General features: G+C 42.6%; 1 protein-coding gene across 1 annotated transcript in view; it reads left to right on the forward strand.

The window, feature by feature from the left end:
* The window catches only part of LOC122792203 (tyrosine--tRNA ligase, cytoplasmic-like), a 480,316-nt gene that overhangs the window by 241,999 nt on the left and 219,281 nt on the right, over positions 1 to 19,036 (forward strand). The window contains exon 8 of the mRNA XM_044059934.1: positions 15,557 to 15,692. Within this exon, the coding sequence (XP_043915869.1) occupies positions 15,557 to 15,692 (136 nt within the window). The remainder of the gene's footprint in view (positions 1 to 15,556; positions 15,693 to 19,036) is intronic.

Here is a 19,036-nt window from a genome sequence, read left to right on the forward strand (position 1 = left end):
CGACTCCAGGTAGCATCTGCAGTTAACTCCTACCGACGCCTCTAGGCGTTAAATATTGTTTGTTCATAATTGTGTCAATAATTCCAAAACTATGCTATGTACAAGGTTTTAAAACATTTCATCTTAAAGCTTACATAATGGAAAACTCAACTGCATTAATATTTAATTTCTGTCTAGTGCAGGTAAATGGATATTAACTGCCGTTTTTATAATAATTTATATAGCTATAGATATAATTTTCACATTTTTCTAAATACCTCAACAACCAAGTAACAGAGACAGATTTCCTTAGCTTCAAATGAAAGCTGTCATCTAAATGAATCAAATGCTGCTGACAGTATTTGTGTAACTTGAGTGGTTGCTGAGGTATTAAGTTGTTTACAAGATATTACAAATGTATAGTTACTGTGTTTGCTGTGACTTATAAAATTCAATTTAAGACCTAGAAAAATAAAGATTACTACTACTATAAAAATAGTTTGTGCTGAAGAGTTTTCCATTTATATTTCTTTCATAACCCCTATGGCTCCAGAGATATGAACATTTGTTTGAAATGTGAGGACATCATTTGAGTCTGTGAAAAGGCTTAGGCCCCGCCCATTGGAAGTTGCAGTGCAAACTTCTGAGCTCCATTGGAGTGAACGAGTGAATTAAGACTGCTGATTGTATGCCAAATTTGACTGTCTACCAGCCTAGAAATGTGGGATAAGTACTATTAACATTTCTAACCGAGTTACTGAAATAGATCTGCACTTATTTTTAATATTTGTTGTGAGACATAATTACTTTTTTTTTAAACTCTAGTGAGCTAATCAGTTTCTAGGCCTCTGATTGCATGTAGAACTTTTTGCTGATTTTGATTAGCTCATTTTAATTTTTTATATTTCCATGCCATTATAAGTTGCTTGCTTTGAGCAGCGTCATTTAGCCACGCACTTTATAGACAAAGGCACATATAACCTTAACTTCCCCTGTCTAACCTTCTCCATAAGTTCCAAGTGTTCAGAATAGTCAGTAGTTGCATGAAGAGCCACTGGTTTGTGCTTGGAAGACACACTGCTCTTCATGTGTGACTTATATTGTCATTTTAGGCATATAACACTCCAGTATATCGGCTCCAACCCCATTGGTGCCAGTTTCCCTGCAGCTCAGTTTTCAGTGAACTTCTGGAATCATGGATTTGCTCTTTCCAGAGCTGTCTTTGTAGCCAGTTTGGTTAAAATGCCATTTTAAAGCAAAATAAAAATTGTCTCGTGTATACTGGCAGTCACCTTAAGCTTAAATAAATTGATGCAGTGTGAGAGAGATGCAGTTATACAATGTTATTGGAGACAAAGCTCCCACATACAGCCACTAATCACAAATAGGTTGTCAGTAACATACACATCACCACAATGTACCTATCACAGACTATATATTCCAAACACACAGACCTGCATATGCTGAAGCTATTAAAAGTAACCTACCTAAACCACAAAGACACCCTAAATATAATCTAAAAAAAAATACCCTCAACAACCTCATAAACACTCAGCTCAGGCAGCACCGAGTGTGAAACATGCATCTATAACTCAGTGTCTCAACTCAAAAGCCCATACTGTAAGCATTTTATATGAATGGCATAACAGCTCCTCCTGGTGGTCATGTAGACAATGTGGGTGTTTCTGACGACTCACAGCATGTTCCCTGTGTGTGGCTAAGGACTACTTTGTCCAGCTTGGGTAGTTATGCCTGCATTGCTTCCTACCCATGAACTCTCTCCCTGACCTTCAACAGAAATTGTTTCAATGACTAGCCAGGCTGCACCTCCCCAGGGCTGACATGCCAGTCCTCACAGGTTGTGATGTCAAACTCCAGTGTGGGTAATCAGACTTGGGATGTCTGCATTCTAGCCAGGACCTTATCCTTCTGCATGACTGGCAAAACTCAGAGTCTTTGGAATTTGAATGTCCTATTTTGGAAACAGACTGGAATAATTTGTCCTCCTCTCCCACTAACTTGCTTCACCCTGAAGAGCTCTTCTTGGGAAAAATCTAACTTGTGGCCTATTCATCACCAAGAAGAGTCTAATGGTTGCCTGGAGTAGCTGGTATTCTTGTCCTTATGGACTCTCTCCTTGGGAAAACTATTTTGCAGGCTTGGATATAACTGACTTAAATCTCTTTATCCTCAAAACAAGCAGATCAAGCTTATTTACTCATCACCTGCATACCAAGATGGTAGTCTGGTGGAAAACCTCTTCATGTGGACTGCTTTTATACACTTACTACAGCTTGATATTTCAGGAATTTAATTCTCCTTGTTGGGGAGACCAGTGCTGTGGAATTTTAGAGCAAACCGGTATATACCTCAGATAATGTGACACTGAACTTCTTTTTGCATTGCACACTTCCAAGCTTGCATGGGTCTGTATCACATTGATGGAAATCTTTGGATTTCAGAAACAGACTTGTGCCGGCATGGATTCTTCACCTGTCTGCCATCTGCCATTTAGTTCTTCAGAGTAGTTTAGCGGGAGGAGTTAGATGTGTATCACATCTTTTCTTGTGGTGTGGTACAGTTTTGACACCACAGATGCAGCAGATAGGACTGCTTTATTTGCATCAACCTTCATCTGACTGCTTTTAATTCCTTCATGAACAGCTGAGGGAGAGCAATGTGTTGGTACTTATACTGAGAAGTCGTGAAGAATTTTCACACAAAAAAAAAAAGGTAAAAGCTCAGTTAATAAAGTCTTTTACTCTCTTCCTCTGCGTCCAAGTTGGCATTTGCCTTCTGTGATAAAAAAAAAAAAAAGTCTGTGTTTGTTAGCGGGGTTCTTTTTGTCAGCTGTTGGTGGAAGAAAAATCTTCATGTGGGTTACACTAATAAAATGGATGGAGATATAACTTATTATTTTTTTTTTTTTTATTATTTTACATTTGTTGACCGGGATAGTCCGACTGGATACATGTCCATTTTCAGCGGAGGCCCGGGGAGAAAAGCTCCATTGCATACACATATACTGCCAAAAATAATTACATATAATGTGCAGTTAGTATTCAAATGTTTGGACAGCAGAAATTATACGTACGCTCATGATTTAAATTTGTAACTAATAGACTAATACTCTTCTGATTTAAATTTCTAAGAAATAGATTAACAAGTTAGTACACCACTAAGGTAACAATTATTCAAAAGTTTGGACAGAAGAAATTATACATACTCTCATGAATTACATTTCTAAGTTATAGAATAGCAAGTTAGTACACCACTAAGGTAACGAGGAAGACATAAGGACATCCTGATAGAGAGGCGTTAGTCAGGATGGGAACATGTACATAACCAGTGTGATGTAAAATAAGGTTAGCAGGAAGAGAGTTCCAAATTTTACGTACAGAGTTGGCAAACAGAGAGATGTTAAGTTGTCTATCTCGCCTTCATTCTTGCTGGATGGGTTCGGAGCCGACCTCGGCTCCGACTCGGCCACTCTAAAAGCTCGAGAGTTGGTTCCACCGGCTCGAGGCTCCCCTTATATCCCACAATGCTAGGCGAGAGTTACCTCAGATCTCGTTTGCCGCTACAGCATCGGGGTGTTGGTTTTTCTACCGGCTTGTTGGTAAGTGTAATTTTGGTAAAATTAGATCACTTAAAACCCTATATTTTTGAGTTTAAATATATTTCCCTTAGTGTAGTGGGTTTTTCTACTCCGTTTTTCCGGAAAATCCCAATTTTTTTCCAAAGAACTTTTAAAGTTCTCTCTCGGGCCTTCTGGCCTTTCTCCATCCCCTAGTTGTGTGTGTGTGTTACTCTTGGTAAACTTTAGTTAATTGTTTATTTTTTGAGTTTTTAAAAGTAGATTAGTGTAATCAGTGTGTTTGTTGAGTGTGTGTGATTACACTTTTGTTTAGGATGTCTAAAGACACAAAGGTCTCAGGCTTCAAGAAGTGTGATGCGTGCTGTCAGAAAATGTCTCTGACAGACGGTCACACTTCTTGTGTCTATTGCCTGGGGCCTTTGCACCTGCAGGACTCCTGTGCTGTATGCCACGGCTTCAGCCCCAGGGTCCTGCAGGAAAGAAAAAATAAGTTGATCCTGAGGGGTCTTCTTAAGCCGGAGGATTCCCTTTCTGTCTCTGGGAAGCCCTCTAAGGCTTCTAGGTCCTCGGCTCCAGCAACTGAGCCGAGACCTAAAGCTTCTAAACCTCCGCCTACATCGGCTCCGGCTGGAGCCGATGAGTCTCAGTCCACAGTTTCTGTGGTTCCCTCGGCTCCGGCTGGAGCCGAGGTAATAGAGGTTCCCGTGTCGGCTCCGTCCAGATCTTCGGAACAGACATCGAGGAAGAGGTCCAGGTCACCGTCCCTTGGCTCCGTTCATTCGGCTCTAGGATCTCCCCTGCTGTCTGAACGGAGCCATAAATCTCATTCCTCTAGGTCATCGAGGCTATCGGATCATGACCTTCAGAGGGTAGTGAGTCGACTTCTTAAGTCCAAGGCACTAGCCCAGATGCTTCAGAGCCCGACTCATCAGTCGATGCCTGCCCTTGTCCATCAATATATTCCTCCTCCGACTCCGTTGAGCTCGGAGCCGGGTCGTGTCGGAACCGAGACTGTGGTAGCGTCGGAGCCGATACAATTGTCTTCGGCTCCGTCGTCGGCTCCGATTTCTTCCTTAGAAGAATCTCGGCGCCGGACTTCCATCGTCGGCTCCGAGGGGGTGAGTGGCATCGGGCCCTTGTCCGACCCCGCTCTTCCTCTCGGAGCTTCGGCGCTGGTGAGTTCGGCTCCGACATCAGCCTCGGAGCCATCACTGTTGGTGCCGAGGGGGGTTCTCAGCTTCTCGGAGCGGGGACCTCTGGCTTTGTCTGACAGGGGTGCTTTCAAGGTCATGCGGAGTGTGTTAGAGCCTGGCTCTACTCCACAGTCGGCGCCGTCCGCCCCTCCCTCTACGGTGCCTCAGGTCAAGTCGACTCACTCCCTCATCCCGGACCGCAGAGAGCCAGCTCCTCAGGAGCCCCCTGTGGGGATCTCATCCTCTTCCGAGGCCTCTCCTGATTTGGCAGAAGAGCTCCCTCGGAAGAGGAAGTGTAAGAGGAAACACATTGACTCACCTGAGTCAATCACATCTGATACAGATTTAGATGATTCCGAGGGTTCCCCGTTCCCCTTCTGAAGATGTCTCTTTGCAGACATTCTAGAGATCCTGAAGCAGAGGGAAATTGGCCAGCCCTTAACCCTTCGGAGGATGAATCTGTATATCTTGAGGCGTTGGCTCTCGTCCTTCCACCTCCTGGGTGTCCCCCTTGACTCCCTCATGCAGGTGGTTGCTAAAAAGGCATGGACGGCTCCTGATTCAGTAGATCCCACTCCCAGGAGACCCTCCAAATTCATAACGGCACCAGCAGACAAGCAGTTCTTGACAAAAGGAGTTTCTGTGGATGCTATGGTGGTAGCTGCTGCCACTAAGAAGGAACTAGCTGATCCTTCAGTACCTGTCCATCCACCTAACAAGGAATCTAGGTCCATGGACAGGTACGGGAAGCGGATGTTTTCGTCAGCGACATTTACTATGCGTTCGCTGAACTACCTGTGCCATTTCACTCGCCTTCAAAGAGACTTGATTAAAGAAGCGAGTGACATGTTGAAGGATCCTACAGCTGTGGGTTTTCAAGATAAAATGAACACTCAACTGGCTACCCTTAACTCCATAGCCAACTCCTCCATGCGCCTCCTTTCTTATGCGGCTGATGGAGCGAGTAGGGCCGCAGGGACAGGTGTGGCCTTACGTAGGCATGCCTGGATGCGGCTATACAATTTTGCGGACCCCTTCAAGACGTCTTTCACTAACTCCCCGTTTGATGGATCATCTCTCTTTGGTCCTCAAGTGAAATAAACCTTGACTAGGTGCGAGACTGATGGCAAGACTCTTTCTGCCGTCGGAGTCCGTTTTTCTACTCCTTCTAGGCCTTACCCCAAAGGCCAGAAAAGTGGGAAAATGTGGTTCCGTAAACAAAATCAAGGGACTTCGCCTGACGCACAAAGTCGTTACCCCGCCAGAGGCAGAGGCGGGAATAACAATGGTAGACGCCGCCTCGAGGCAGGGGCTCCAGAACCAGGGCAATCGAGAAGCCTTCTCTGATAAGCCCTTTCAGCATCCCTGAGGTGTTGCCCGGCTGCCCACCTTCGGAGGCAGTCGGGGGAAGATTGTCACTGTACCCAAAAGCCTGGCTATCCCTGTCTCAAGACAAATGGGTACAGTCTATCATTTCCGAAGGCTATTCTATCCCCTTTCTTCGCATTCCGAAACAATCAAAAAAATCCCTTCCAGATGTTCCACCTGCGCAAAGGGATCTAGCGGTTTTGGAAATTTCAAAACTGCTTGCAAAAAGAGCAATTCAGCCAGTTCCAGCAGACCAGCAAGGATCCGGAATCTACTCAAGGTTCTTTTTAGTTCCAAAGAAAACGGGACTGGAGACCAATTTTGGATCTCAGTATCTTGAACAGATCAGTCAAGAAAACAAGATTTCGGATGGTCACGCTGCAGTCCATCCTTCCCCTATTGGGAAAAGGAAACTGGATGTGCTCTATAGACCTTCAGGATGCGTACTATCACATAAAAATGAACAGCCGCTCCAGAAGATTCCTCCGCTTCAGGCTGGGAACCAGTCATTTTCAATTCAGGGCCCTGCCCTTTGGTCTCACCACTGCCCCGGTGTTTACCAAATGCATGGCAGTGGTAGCTTCTCACCTGAGACGACAAGGATTCCAGGTGTTTCCATATTTGGACGACTGGCTCCTCACAGCCCCCACCAAGCATCTCCTTCTGATGGCCAGGGATTACACCTTTCGCATTTGTCAAAAGTTAGGCATTTCAATAAATTGCGAAAAGTCTGTTTTGTCGCCTTGTCGTACTATTACCTTCATAGGCGCAAATCTAGACACAGTAAACATGTCTGCAGGCTAACAGATCAGAGAATAACAGACATACACAGACTGGTCTCACTCCTTTTCAACAACAACAGAATCAAAGCCAGGTTAGTTCTGAAAGTGTTGGGAATTATGGCGGCTGCCATACCTCTGCTTCCATTAGCCAGATTCCACATGAGAATCCTTCAATGGATGCTCTTTACACAATGGTCATACCAGCAACTTCCAATGTCCCACACCATTATGATCACGCAGACGTGCAGAAATCATCTCATGTGGTGGATGTCTTCCCCTCAGCTCTGGTTGGGAAGACCATTTGTTCCCTCCGGTTGCTACTTTGACAACGGACGCCTCCCTGATCGGGTGGGGGCATTATCAGGGCAGGACGGTCCAGGGCACATGGCAACCAGACGAATGCCACTTGCACATAAATGTTCTGGAGATGAGAGCAGTGCTTTTAGCGTTGCAAGCCCTTCAAGACTCTCCCCTTGGGAACGATTGCAATCCAGACAGACAATATGTCTGTAGTGTGGTACATCAACAAACAAGGTGGAACCAGGTCCTACCCCTGTGTCGAGAAACACTCAGATTGTGGCAATGGGCGATTTCTTCTCAGCGTTTTCTGATAGCAACGCACATCCCGGAAGTCCAATCAAATAGCGGACAAATTGAGCAGAGCTATCCTCATGCCTCACGAGTGGTCTCTGAAAGACTCTGTTGTGAGAGAGATTTTTCTCAAGTGGGGTCAGCCTTGCTGCGATCTTTTTGCTACTCCCCAAAACAGCAAGTGCAGACATTATTTCACTCTATTCCCTTTACCAGGCCAACCCAGCAGAGACGCTCTAGTCCAAGTTTGGCCCCGGGGACTTCTGTATGCATTTCCTCCCTTCCCACTAATCTCTCAGGTGATACAGAAAGCTATCGCTCAGAAGGCCTCGTTGATCCTCATTGCTCCTTACTGGCCTCGACAGGTGTGGTTCCCCTTTCTACATCAATTTCTACTGGAGCGACCTTGGCATCTGGACCTAGTTCCAGACCTTTTGATCCATCAATCGGGTCAGTTACATCGCTCCCTGCCCTCTCTGAACCTCTCTGCTTGGTTCCTCCAGTTCCAACATTAGCCAGGCTTCCTCAATTATCTCGCTCTGTTCGAGATATTTTGATAGCTTCCCATAAATCTTCCACTAGGAAGATTTATTTGAGTAAGTGGAAACGCTTCACATATTGGGCTCAAGGAAGGGACATAGATCCTTTCACTGCTTCCATCCAAATAGTCCTTGAATTTCTAGCTGAACTCTTCCATGCAGGTTCATCCCTTCTACTCTTAAAGTTCAATTGGCAGCTATCTCTAACTTTCATGTAGGTATTTCTGAGTCTGCCTTAATGTCCCACAAGCTTTGCAAAGCCTTTTTGAAAGGAGTTTTTCTTCTCAGACCTCCTATAAGAAATCCTCCTTCTCCTTGGGACCTAAATTTAGTTCTTACTTCTTTGATTCTCCCCTTTCGAACCTGCAGCCTCCTGTTCTTTAAAATTGCTATCATGGAAGACTCTCTTTCTGGTAGCTATTACTTCAGCTAGAAGAGTCTCAGAACTTCATGCACTCAGCTGTCGACCTCCTTATCTATTGTTCCATAAGGACAGGGTATCCTTACGAACCAACCCGTCCTTCTTGCCTAAGGTAGTCTCGACGTCAAATCTAAATCAAAGCATTGACCTCCCTGTCTTTTTTCCAGAATATTCCAATAGGTCTGAACAAAAATTACACTGGCTAGATGTTCATCGTCAGTTGAGGTACTATTTGAATAGAACAAAACAATTCAGAAAATCTGACCAACTGTTTATCTCCTATGCAGAAAGCAGAAAAGGACTTTCAGTTTCAAAGGTATCATTATCTAGATGGCTTACATCTCTGATTACCCTTGTTTATGAGATTAGACACCAAAAGCTGCCTAATAAACCTAAGGCCCATTCTACCAGAGCTTTGGCTACTTCTTTAGCCTTCCAAGACAGACTGCCTATTGACACCATTTGTGCAGCGGCTACTTGGGCTACTCCTCACACTTTCATTTCTCATTATAAGTTGGATTTAGCTTCTAGGCATAGAGCTAACTTTGGTTCCACTGTTCTCAGGAGTCTGTTCCGTTAGGCCACCCGGGACAAGGTGCTAGGGGCCGGTCCCATCCAGCAAGAATGAAGGCGAGATAGACAACTTAACATATAGAAGTTATGTTCTTACCATAACGTTCCATGTTAGTTGTCTTCTTCTCGCTTCTTCTTAAGGCCCCACCCTCCTTCCCCCTGGCCTGGACAGACCTAGAGGAGTTGTGATTGTGACCTCTCTTTCTACCACCTCTTTTCTTAGGCATATGCTGTTTGCATATTTCCTGAATCAGGATGTAGGTCACCTTTCTTTCTCCCTGTTGTTAGAGGTGGACTCTTTTAGAGTTGTTCTATTACTATTATAAGCTGGGGTTAGCTTACAAACGAGATCTGAGGTAACTCTCGCCTAGCATTGTGGGATATAAGGGGAGCCTCGAGCCGGTGGAACCAACTCTCGAGCTTTTAGAGTGGCCGAGTCAGAGCCGAGGTCGGCTCCGAACCCATCCAGCAAGAAGAAGGCAAGAAGAAGACAACTAACATGGAACGTTATGGTAAGAACATAACTTCTATTTTCCAGCCGAGTTATTGGATATGGTAGTTTGAACCAGTAGTCTATTCAATGACCAAAGTGGCCTAGGATTATTATAGCGGTTAATCATTTGTTTTAAGTGAGGGGGGGGGGGTTCGAGTTGGTATAGTACTTTGTGAGCCACTATAAGTCGGATAAATTGTAGCAGGCTATTCAGTTATAGCCAACCAAGTTGATTTAGGTTAAGACAGTGATGTGTCCTATAGGGCTTACCGGTGGCGAATCTAGCAATATGGTTATGGCAAGCTGAACAGCTTATTGAGTTCCATTTTGTTCAGGTTAGTGAGTGCTGGGGAGGCATAAAGAAGGGTGGAGAGTAGCTGAGAGCGGCCCATTGTATTTCTAGCATGTGAAGTTAGGAAAGGTTTAATCTTGTATAACAATCCTAGTTTTTAATTAATGGTTCTAATAGCTTGGTTAACATGCAAATCAAATTTAAGGTTGTTGTCTGTCATTACACCTAAAAGTTTTGTATCGGCATCAGGGGGAAATGACGGTACCATTATTGGGTTGTATAGAAAAGGACAGCGCAGTGGAGAAGAGTAGTAGCTTTGTTTTTTTAGGGTTTAAGATAAGACGCCAGTCTGAGAGCCAGTTTTCAACTGTGTTGAAAGTGCATTAAGTTAAGGACAGCAAGTTTGCGTGGTTGGTGACTGAGCATGTCAGTGTGGAGTCATCCACGTATTGAATGCAGATTGCATCAGGGATGACCGTGTGGAGGTCATTGATAAAAATAGAGAAGAGGAGAGGTCCTAGTATTGACCTCTGTGGGACCCCTAACATGTTGAGTAAGAGTCTGGATAGTTTGTCCTGCCATAGGACAGCCTGTTGTCTACCACTCAAATATGATTGGAACCATAGGAGGAGGGCATGATTATCCAAGGAGATGGTTTTCAGTGTTTGGATGAGTAGTTGGTGATTTAACCATGTCAGAAGCCTTAGAGAGGTATAGAAAGAGAGCTGAGGAAAGCTTATTGCTATTTTGGGTGTGGTTTATGACATTAGAGAAGGAAAGAAGAGCTGAATCCATGGTGAGTGTTAGCCAGCAGATTGTTGTGAATAAGATGGTGCAAAAGTTGTTTATGGATGCACTTCTCCATGATTTTAGCCAACGGTGAGAGAATAGCTATTGGTCTGAAATTTGACAGTTCAGTGGAACTGCCACCCTTATGTAGTGGGATATGTTCCAGATGGAGGGGGTGGTGACATCCATTATGGTTCTGTTTATTAAGATGGAGATGGGGTATGCTATGACATCTGCTGCTATTTGCAGGTACTCAGCAGGGAGGAGATCAGCAGAAAGGGTAGTTGGTTTTAGTTTTTTTTAGTAGGGTACAGATTAGTGAAGTGGGAACCGGTTGGAAGCTGAAGGATAGTTGTGAACTAGGTATGGTGGTCTTTAAGTTAGTGCAGCTGGGGTTTACTTGGCTAGCTAGTGCCTGGATAGCTTCGATAAAGACACTATTAAAGGCATTTGCATTTTCCTCTGGGAGTTTATGGAGTGAAGCTGAGGGGGTTGATGTGGTAGTTCATCCTGGGTGAAGAAGCTGGTTTATACCTGTCCAGAACTTTTGAGGGTTCTGATTTTTTTGTTGTTGAAGATGACAGTAAAAGTTTTTTTTTTTTTTAATCTAATTTGATGGATTCCTTATCTGCTGCTATTTAATTTGATCTGGGTTTTTTTTTTTTTTTTGAAGTACGCAATGTGGCCCAAGCTTTGTTTCTGGGTATGGTTTTTCACTTGGTATCTTTAGAAAGCCACAGTGCTACTTTGGTTTTAGTCTTAGTTGTTCGTACAGGAGCATGGGAGTTAAGGATGGTAAGGAATTTAGAGTTAAAGTACGTAACAGCATCCTCCAGAGGCAGTTGTTTCAGGACTGACCAACTGCAGAGTTTGAGTTCATTTAGGAAATTAATGGGGTTAAAACTTAGTACTTATTTTCATATATCTTGATATCGTATTTAGTTTGGCATGTGATTTTTTTTTTCCAAACTATATTAAAATACCTGAACACCAGAAACATTTCAGAGGAGGGTACTAGGCTATTGACCCTGAGGCTCTTATAAGCCTAGCCAAGAGTTTAGCCCATGTTTAGACAAGTCAGCACGCAAAGCCACTGTCCAGCAGGGACACAGGTGGAATCCCAAGGGTATATCCTCTGTTTCCCATCCAGTTATCCAGGTTGCGCTTAAAAAGGGATAATGAGGTACTTTGCTTGACATGGAGGGAGCCTACATGGAGAGGGAGCCTATTCCACAGATGGAGGAGTCTCCAGGACACAAATTTGTCCCGCCAAGAAGTCCTATTTATATCACAGATCAAACTGAGGTTGCGCGTACGAGTTGCTCGAGTGGAGCTTGACTTGTAGATATGCAGCAGTCCCATCAAGGTGGGGTCTGAGATTGCTTTATATGCCAGGCAGAGGTCACCCGTGAGGAGTCTGTATGAAACTGAGTAGAGGGATAGGGATTTTAACCTGTCTGTGTAGGGTAGATATTTGAGGCCCTGGGTTCTCCTGCTGAGGAACCTCTGTGTTCTTTCCAGCTGCTGTATGTGCTTTGCAAGGTACATGCTGAAGGGGGCGTTGTACTCAATAATTGGCCTTATAAAGGAAGAACACAGGGATGTTATGATCTCTTTCTCTCTGGATGTGAGATACCCTTACTTATGAAGTGGGCCATGTAGAAAGCTTTCTGTACAACCGAAGCGACGTGTGGTCAAAAGTCAGGTTGCTATCAATCTGGTTGCTCAAATTCCTCACTACTGATTGTGTACGTAGGACATTGTTATTAATGTGATAATATGTGGAGATGTCATTCTTCCAAAAGGGGATGATGATGCATTTTTTGGCATTCAGCTTGAGGCCATGTTTCTGGTGTCATTTGCTTGGTCGAGACTCTCTTGGAGGATGTCCACATCACTTGGGGAACTGATGACTGTGCCCAGCTTACAGTCATCTGCAAATATGGTCAGCCGTACTCCACTGGTTTTGGCCTGCACGTCAGAGAAGTATATCCCAGATAATATAGGCCCCAAGACCCTTCCCTGGGGTACACTGCTCGTTACAGGTCGACTGCTTGAGGTGGCTTCCCCTATTTTGATTAGGTGGGTTCTATCAGTGAGCCAGTTTGCTACCCATCTGGTAACATATGGATTGATGCCTAGTTGAGAGAGTTTATCTTACTATACCTGAGTTGGAGAACAGTGTTGAAGGCTTTGGCCAAGTCAAGGTAGGCAGTGTGCACTATCTTCCCCTCGTCCATGGCTTTGGTGACCGTCTCAAAGAAGTCGACCAGATTTAACAGACATGACTTCCCCTTGACAAAGCCAAACTGTGTGGGGTTGAGTGTTTGGAGGTTGCCAATGTCCCTGTTAATGAGGTCCATGATAATCCATTCCATAGCCTTGCAGATCAGGCTAGTTAGGCTGATGGGTCTGTAGTTTCCCGGATCGGTGGACGCTCCACCTTTGTGTAAAGGGATGACTGTGGCTGTCTTTCACTTGGCTGGGACAAAGCCAGTACTCAGGCTTTGGTTGAATAGGGTGCCTAATGGTGCTGCAAGTTCATGTAGGATACAGCCAGGAATGTTATCTGGTCCCATGGAGGCTGTATTTTTTGCCTTTGAGAGGATAGTGTTGACTTGTTCACTAAAGATGAGGGGTGGGGGCAGGTACTGGGGATGTCCTGATTTACTGATGGGGGTGGGGGCAGGTACTGGGGATGTCCTGATTTACTGATGGGGGGACAGAGGAGCGAAGTTTTCACTGAATCTGTCAAGACAGTAGATTATACAGCATTTGTGTATGTGGTGTCCTTGAACACCAGTTCTGAACAGATCTGGGTGCTTCCTTTGAGATTTCGGACATATGTGAAGAAGGCCTTATGATTGTGTCTAGTAGATGTGGCCAATTTGGACTCTAAGTTAGTTTTAGAGAATTTCACTAGTGCTCTTACTTGCTTGTTCAGAGTAAGGAGAGATTTCTTCCAATTGGGCACCTGCTCCTTCTTGGTCCTGGACAGCAATTTTTTCCTTTTGTTATATAGTTTATTTATTGCAAATGTCCACCAGACAGGTTTACTCTTCCTTGCGGAGGATGATTTTGTCCTGTCGGGTATTCTTGATTCCATGCATCTATATAAATGCTTGTATAGTACTTTGGTGTAGATATGTACATTGGTGCCAGTTCCTACAGTGGGGGAGGGTTTGTGAAGCTGTTTATACCATCCCTCAGGAGGTTGTAATCAGCTTTGGAGACTTTTTTTGGTTGACCCTAGCTAGAGGGGGGTTAGGGGAGACTATGTCTTCGAAAGTGACCGCTTTATGGTCTGATCTTACCAGGGAGGAAGATACTGTAGGGGTGATGCAGTGGTTACTCATGTTGGTTAATACCAAGTCCAAGATATTATAACCTCTTATGGAGGTATCGACTAGCTGTTCAAGGCATTTGCATTGATAAAATCGAGGAATCTCTGGGCATTTGTGTTCTGGCATGTGTTTTTTCCAATCTGTGGTTGGGTAATTAAAGTCACCCAGGATCAAGGTAAAGGGTTGAATCTTGATAGATTTGAAGAGGTCCAGATAGATGGAGTAGGCATCTTGAGTCAAATTTAGGGGCCTGTAGCTAGCTATGATTTAAATAGGGGTCTTGTCAATGGTTAACTGCACCTGGTGTGTCTCCTGTGCGTCATACTGTTTGACCAGCCTGGAGGTCTGTCTGTGTGTCTTTAATATATATTGAAACTCCACCTCCTTTGGCTTTGCTGCCCACAGTTTGGGGTCTGAATGTGTGATAGGATGAGTAACCAGGTAAGGCTGGGGTGCTCTCCGCAGTTTTGAAAACATGTTTCTGTGACTGCACAAATGTCAGCATCTTCCAGGGTTAAGAATGCTTGCAGTGAGTGCAGTTTCATGTTTAGACTCCTAGCATTTAGCAGTATGACCTTTAATTTGCATTTTGTTGAAATTTTTATGTTGGTAGTATTGACCTCATGACTTTTCCTAAAAAAGGCACTATGAAGGAGGCAAGGGCCTTTGCCAGAAGCCTGAAGCCCAAGTGAGACACATACAAGCCATCTCTAGCAAAGCGTCATGGTCTGTCGATCATAAGCCAAGTCAATTGTTAAAGTGAATCATTTTCTATTTGTATTGAGGCATCATTCTGGGTGATGGTAAAATGCTGCTTAAGACTAGGGACATACCTTCCTGGGACACACATTCAGCTAGCTCAGTCATGTCTCTTCATATAGTCCAGGGAGGTATGCCTCAAGTCATTATATGACAGAGTCATAACAGTACCTGCTCCTTCTGTTATGAATTTATTTGGTAATTAGGTAAGTGAACTTACATAAGTGAACATTTGTGAGTTGTGGCAGACACAAAGCATAAAAAACATCAGCTGTAATTTAATCGGAAGCAATGGGAATAATTTAAATGTCGCTGAATGGGTGATGTACACAAAGGAGCTGTTACTGTAGCCTGAAAGTAGACTAAATGAACATAGTACTTAATATATTGTGTGACTGTATGAAACAAAATAAGACTAATTAACATTTAAGCAGCAGCATTATCTCCCCTGTACAAACTGCATTTTTGTATAACATGAATTTTGCTGGGATGATTCCTTTGATTTTTGCTATCAGTCCTCTTAACCTTCCTGTGTAGTCAGTTATTGCTAGGTATCATTACCACTGCCGGGAATTACTTTCTTCAGTCCTGTTTCTGTTGTATTATATGTAAATATATGTCCATGCATAGCTGTCTGTGTATCATATTTTTTCTGAGTACTGAATAACCCAGCTAAGGCAAACCTATCTCTCATGATTCAGATTCACTTATCCTTATAACTTCTGTGAATTAAGAATTATTAATGTCTGCCTTAGTCACATGTCTGTATGCTTTGGAAGTTTTACAGCCTGGGATACTAATACTTCATTTATTAACTTTCTTTTTTTTTTCTTAGGAGTCCAAGATTGATCTTCTGGATTCCAAGGAGGATGTAAAAAAGAAACTTAAAAGGGCTTTTTGTGAGCCAGGAAATGTAGAAAATAATGGAGTCCTCTCTTTTGTTAAGCATGTACTCTTCCCTCTGAACTCTGGTAAGATATCCATGTGCTAGCAGTGTGAATGAGAGAATATAATTGACACTTGCTGCTTAAGTGGTTGAATGTGTGTGTATCTCACTTTAAGGAGAAGGAGTAGAGCAAACATGGCTTTATCTTGACTTTGTCTGTGCATGATTTCCCAGCAGTGCCAAGATGATGTGTACAAGTTTTCGTCTGTCCATTCTAAGGGGGTACCACTGACATCTGTCTCACATCAGCATTTAATCCAGTCAAGCTTTGCAGTTTTTACAGATCAGAAACAGATGAATGCATTTATTGACAGTGTTAGAAATGATCAGGATTAATTTTGTTTTTAGTGTTAGCACTTAGTCTACAAAAATGTATTACCTTTTTATATTCCATTTTTTTTTTTCATTTTAATACAGCTTCTGCATTGGATCCAGGTCTCTGCCTTCCTTGTAGAGGACCACTGGGAAGTGTGACTGTGTTAGACAGCTTTTCAAAGATATTCATTTAGTGTGTTATTTGTTTTAGGATATAAGACTGTTATTGATAATGACCGTGAATATCAAGTCAGGCATTATATTTAGAAGACTGGAAACTTTGAAGGCTTTTCTGCAGAATGAGGAAATAAAAAAACATGAAAAGGTAAGCCCTAGGAGGAAGCAGCCATGGTATAAGAAGATGAACAAATACTAGGAAAGAAAACTTCGTTGTCATTTTCTGAGTTTTAAAGGGGCACAAAGTCCATTAAGGTGCCAGGATTAAAATGAAGGGGATGTAAAAAAAATTGGAAACTCTAAGTCAGGCATCTAATGACAAGATTATTGTGCTTTGAGTAAACTGTGACTTCACCTTTTCATCCTGAAAACATAGGAAGGCATTAAAGGTTCCTTTCATAAATTAACTTTGGTCTCATTTTTGACAGTGCATCGAAATTAGTATAAAAACCTAGCAGATGATTTGTTAAGTGGGATTTACCTCAAAGTACACAGAAGAAATGCTCCTGTGGCTACCCCTCTGCCAACTTGCCCATCTCTTTTTTTATTTATTTACTTTTGCTGATTAAGTATTTTGAGGGGCATTAAAAAGTAAGAGATTTTCCCCCTGAAGAATCTGATAGAGATGTTTTATTTGACTTTGGCTGACTTGCCCACTGGTTTCGTTTGTACCCACACAAGGCATTTCTTTTTTCCAGAAATTCTCAGTAAAAAGTAAAAGAAAAATCTAGCCAAGCTAGAGTTTCCACTGTGTGATCCCTTAAACCCTCTTGTATTAGAGGCACATGGGATATATGCAAATGACCCTTTAAGGACAGCAGGTGTTTTAGCTACAGAGGATATAAAGTGTACACATCCCTGTTAAAATGCCAGGTTTTTGTGATATAAAAAAAGAGACCAAAATAAATCATTTCAAAACTTTTCCCACCTTTAATGTGACCTATAACCTGTACAATTCAATTGAAAAACAAATCTGTTGGGGGGAAAAATATAAAAAAAAAGGCGTACAGTAAGCTGGTTGCATAAGTGTGCACACCCTTAAACTAATATTTTGTTGAAGCACCTTTTGATTTAATTACATCATCAGTCTTATGAAATGAACTTATGCAATGCTTATTGTATGTTTATTTTTTTATATTTTTTTCCCTAACAGATTTTTTTTTGTTTTTCAATTGAATTGTACAGGTTATAGGTCACATTAAAGGTGGGAAAAGTTTTCAAATGATTTATTGTGGTCTCATTTTTTTATATCACAAAGACCTGGCATATTAACAGGGGTGTGTACAATTTTTATATCCACTGTATATGCCAGATCCGAAGGCCCATGGCTTTTTTCTTTAAGTCTGTTATGGACAAATTCAGGCCAGTAAAGCCAAACCCTACTAGTTGTGGACATGCATGTTTCAGCCTTCTTATGGCTTCATCAGCGCAGCGTAACAGGACTGTTTGGCTAATCTTTAGAAACATAGGGTTGTCATACCCAGCTGATGTCCATAACCATCAGGGTGTCTGCAAAATATCCCAACTAACAAACTAAAACAACAAGTAAAAAGGTCACACAGACAAAGTCAAACAGTCCACTTAATGCTGTGCTGATGAAGTCATAAGAAGGCTGAAACATGCATGTCCACAACTAGAAGGGATTGGCTTTATTGCCCTGAAATTTTCCATAACAGACTTACAATGAAAGAAGTCATGGGAATTCAGAATTGCCATATAGCTGCAACACCTGATGTCCTTAAAGGGTCATTTGCATATATCCCATGTGCCTCCAATACAAAAGGTTTAAGGAATCACACAATGGAAAGTCTAGCTTGGCTAGATTTTTCTTTTAATTTTTACTGATTGGCTTGTCTGTGACCTTTTTACTTGTTTTTTTTCCAGAACTTGAGAAAAAAAGGGTAAGTTGGTTTTGGGTGTCCATCTGCAAAGAAGAGTTTGGAATACATCATTATAGTTCAGATCTACTTTTATTTTTCCCCAGTTAAGATACGTGATGATAGTCTCTGTGTTGCCTGCCAGATATATCTTTTGCTTTTAGAAGGCAGCATACATTTTAATAGGGCTGTACTAGGATACACTTGATGTGGATTGAAACAGTAAGGTTGAACCAGAAGTAATGAATTTGGGAACATCACCAGGAAAAAAAAGGGATCTATATTATATGAACAAAAGTTTATATAAGCGAATGCTCAGTGAGCGAAAATCCTGGACATCAAAAACAATACTGTGGGGGACTGTGCCCCCCCACACCCCCTGCTTAAATATATATTACAACTCCTAGATCTCACTACAGTGAGGAAAGGGCAAAACCTCCAGTCTTCACTGTACTGCGATCCCACAACATGCACCTCAATGTCCGGGAATTTCTCTCATTAGAGCATTCACTTATATGAACCTTCGTTCATATAATAAGGACCCAAAAAAAGCATTATATGTTGCTTATTTGCTTTCAGACAAGAATTTTAGATTCTTTCTCTCTTCCAACTTTAAATTACCAGGTCTACTTAACTTTCCAAGCACAGACATCTTAGACAACAGAAAGGTCTCACTGAGACAGCAACAGAAAAGACTGGCTGATTAAACAAAGTAGGACATTTCTTAAAGTTAGTGGCCATGTGGCCAAATACAGTTACTGTTTTTGCTTTATACATTTATTAACCAGGTAAGCCCACTGGACACAAGTGTTCCTTTTCAGGGATGACCCAGGAAAACACTCTGGTCATGTACTTTGCTCAGATTCAAACTGTAGGCAAAAGGAGGAGGAAGAGAACGCCAGAGGATGTGCTGATTTTTTTTATTTTCTTTCCTGCATACATGCATACAGCATGTATACTCTGTGGAGAACTGCATATTTTCTCTTACCCCTTTCCCCTT

This window comes from Protopterus annectens, chromosome 1.part2 (genome assembly GCF_019279795.1).
Source record: "Protopterus annectens isolate FY-2018-M chromosome 1.part2, PAN1.0, whole genome shotgun sequence".
In the NCBI taxonomy this organism is placed as follows: domain Eukaryota; kingdom Metazoa; phylum Chordata; order Ceratodontiformes; family Protopteridae; genus Protopterus; species Protopterus annectens.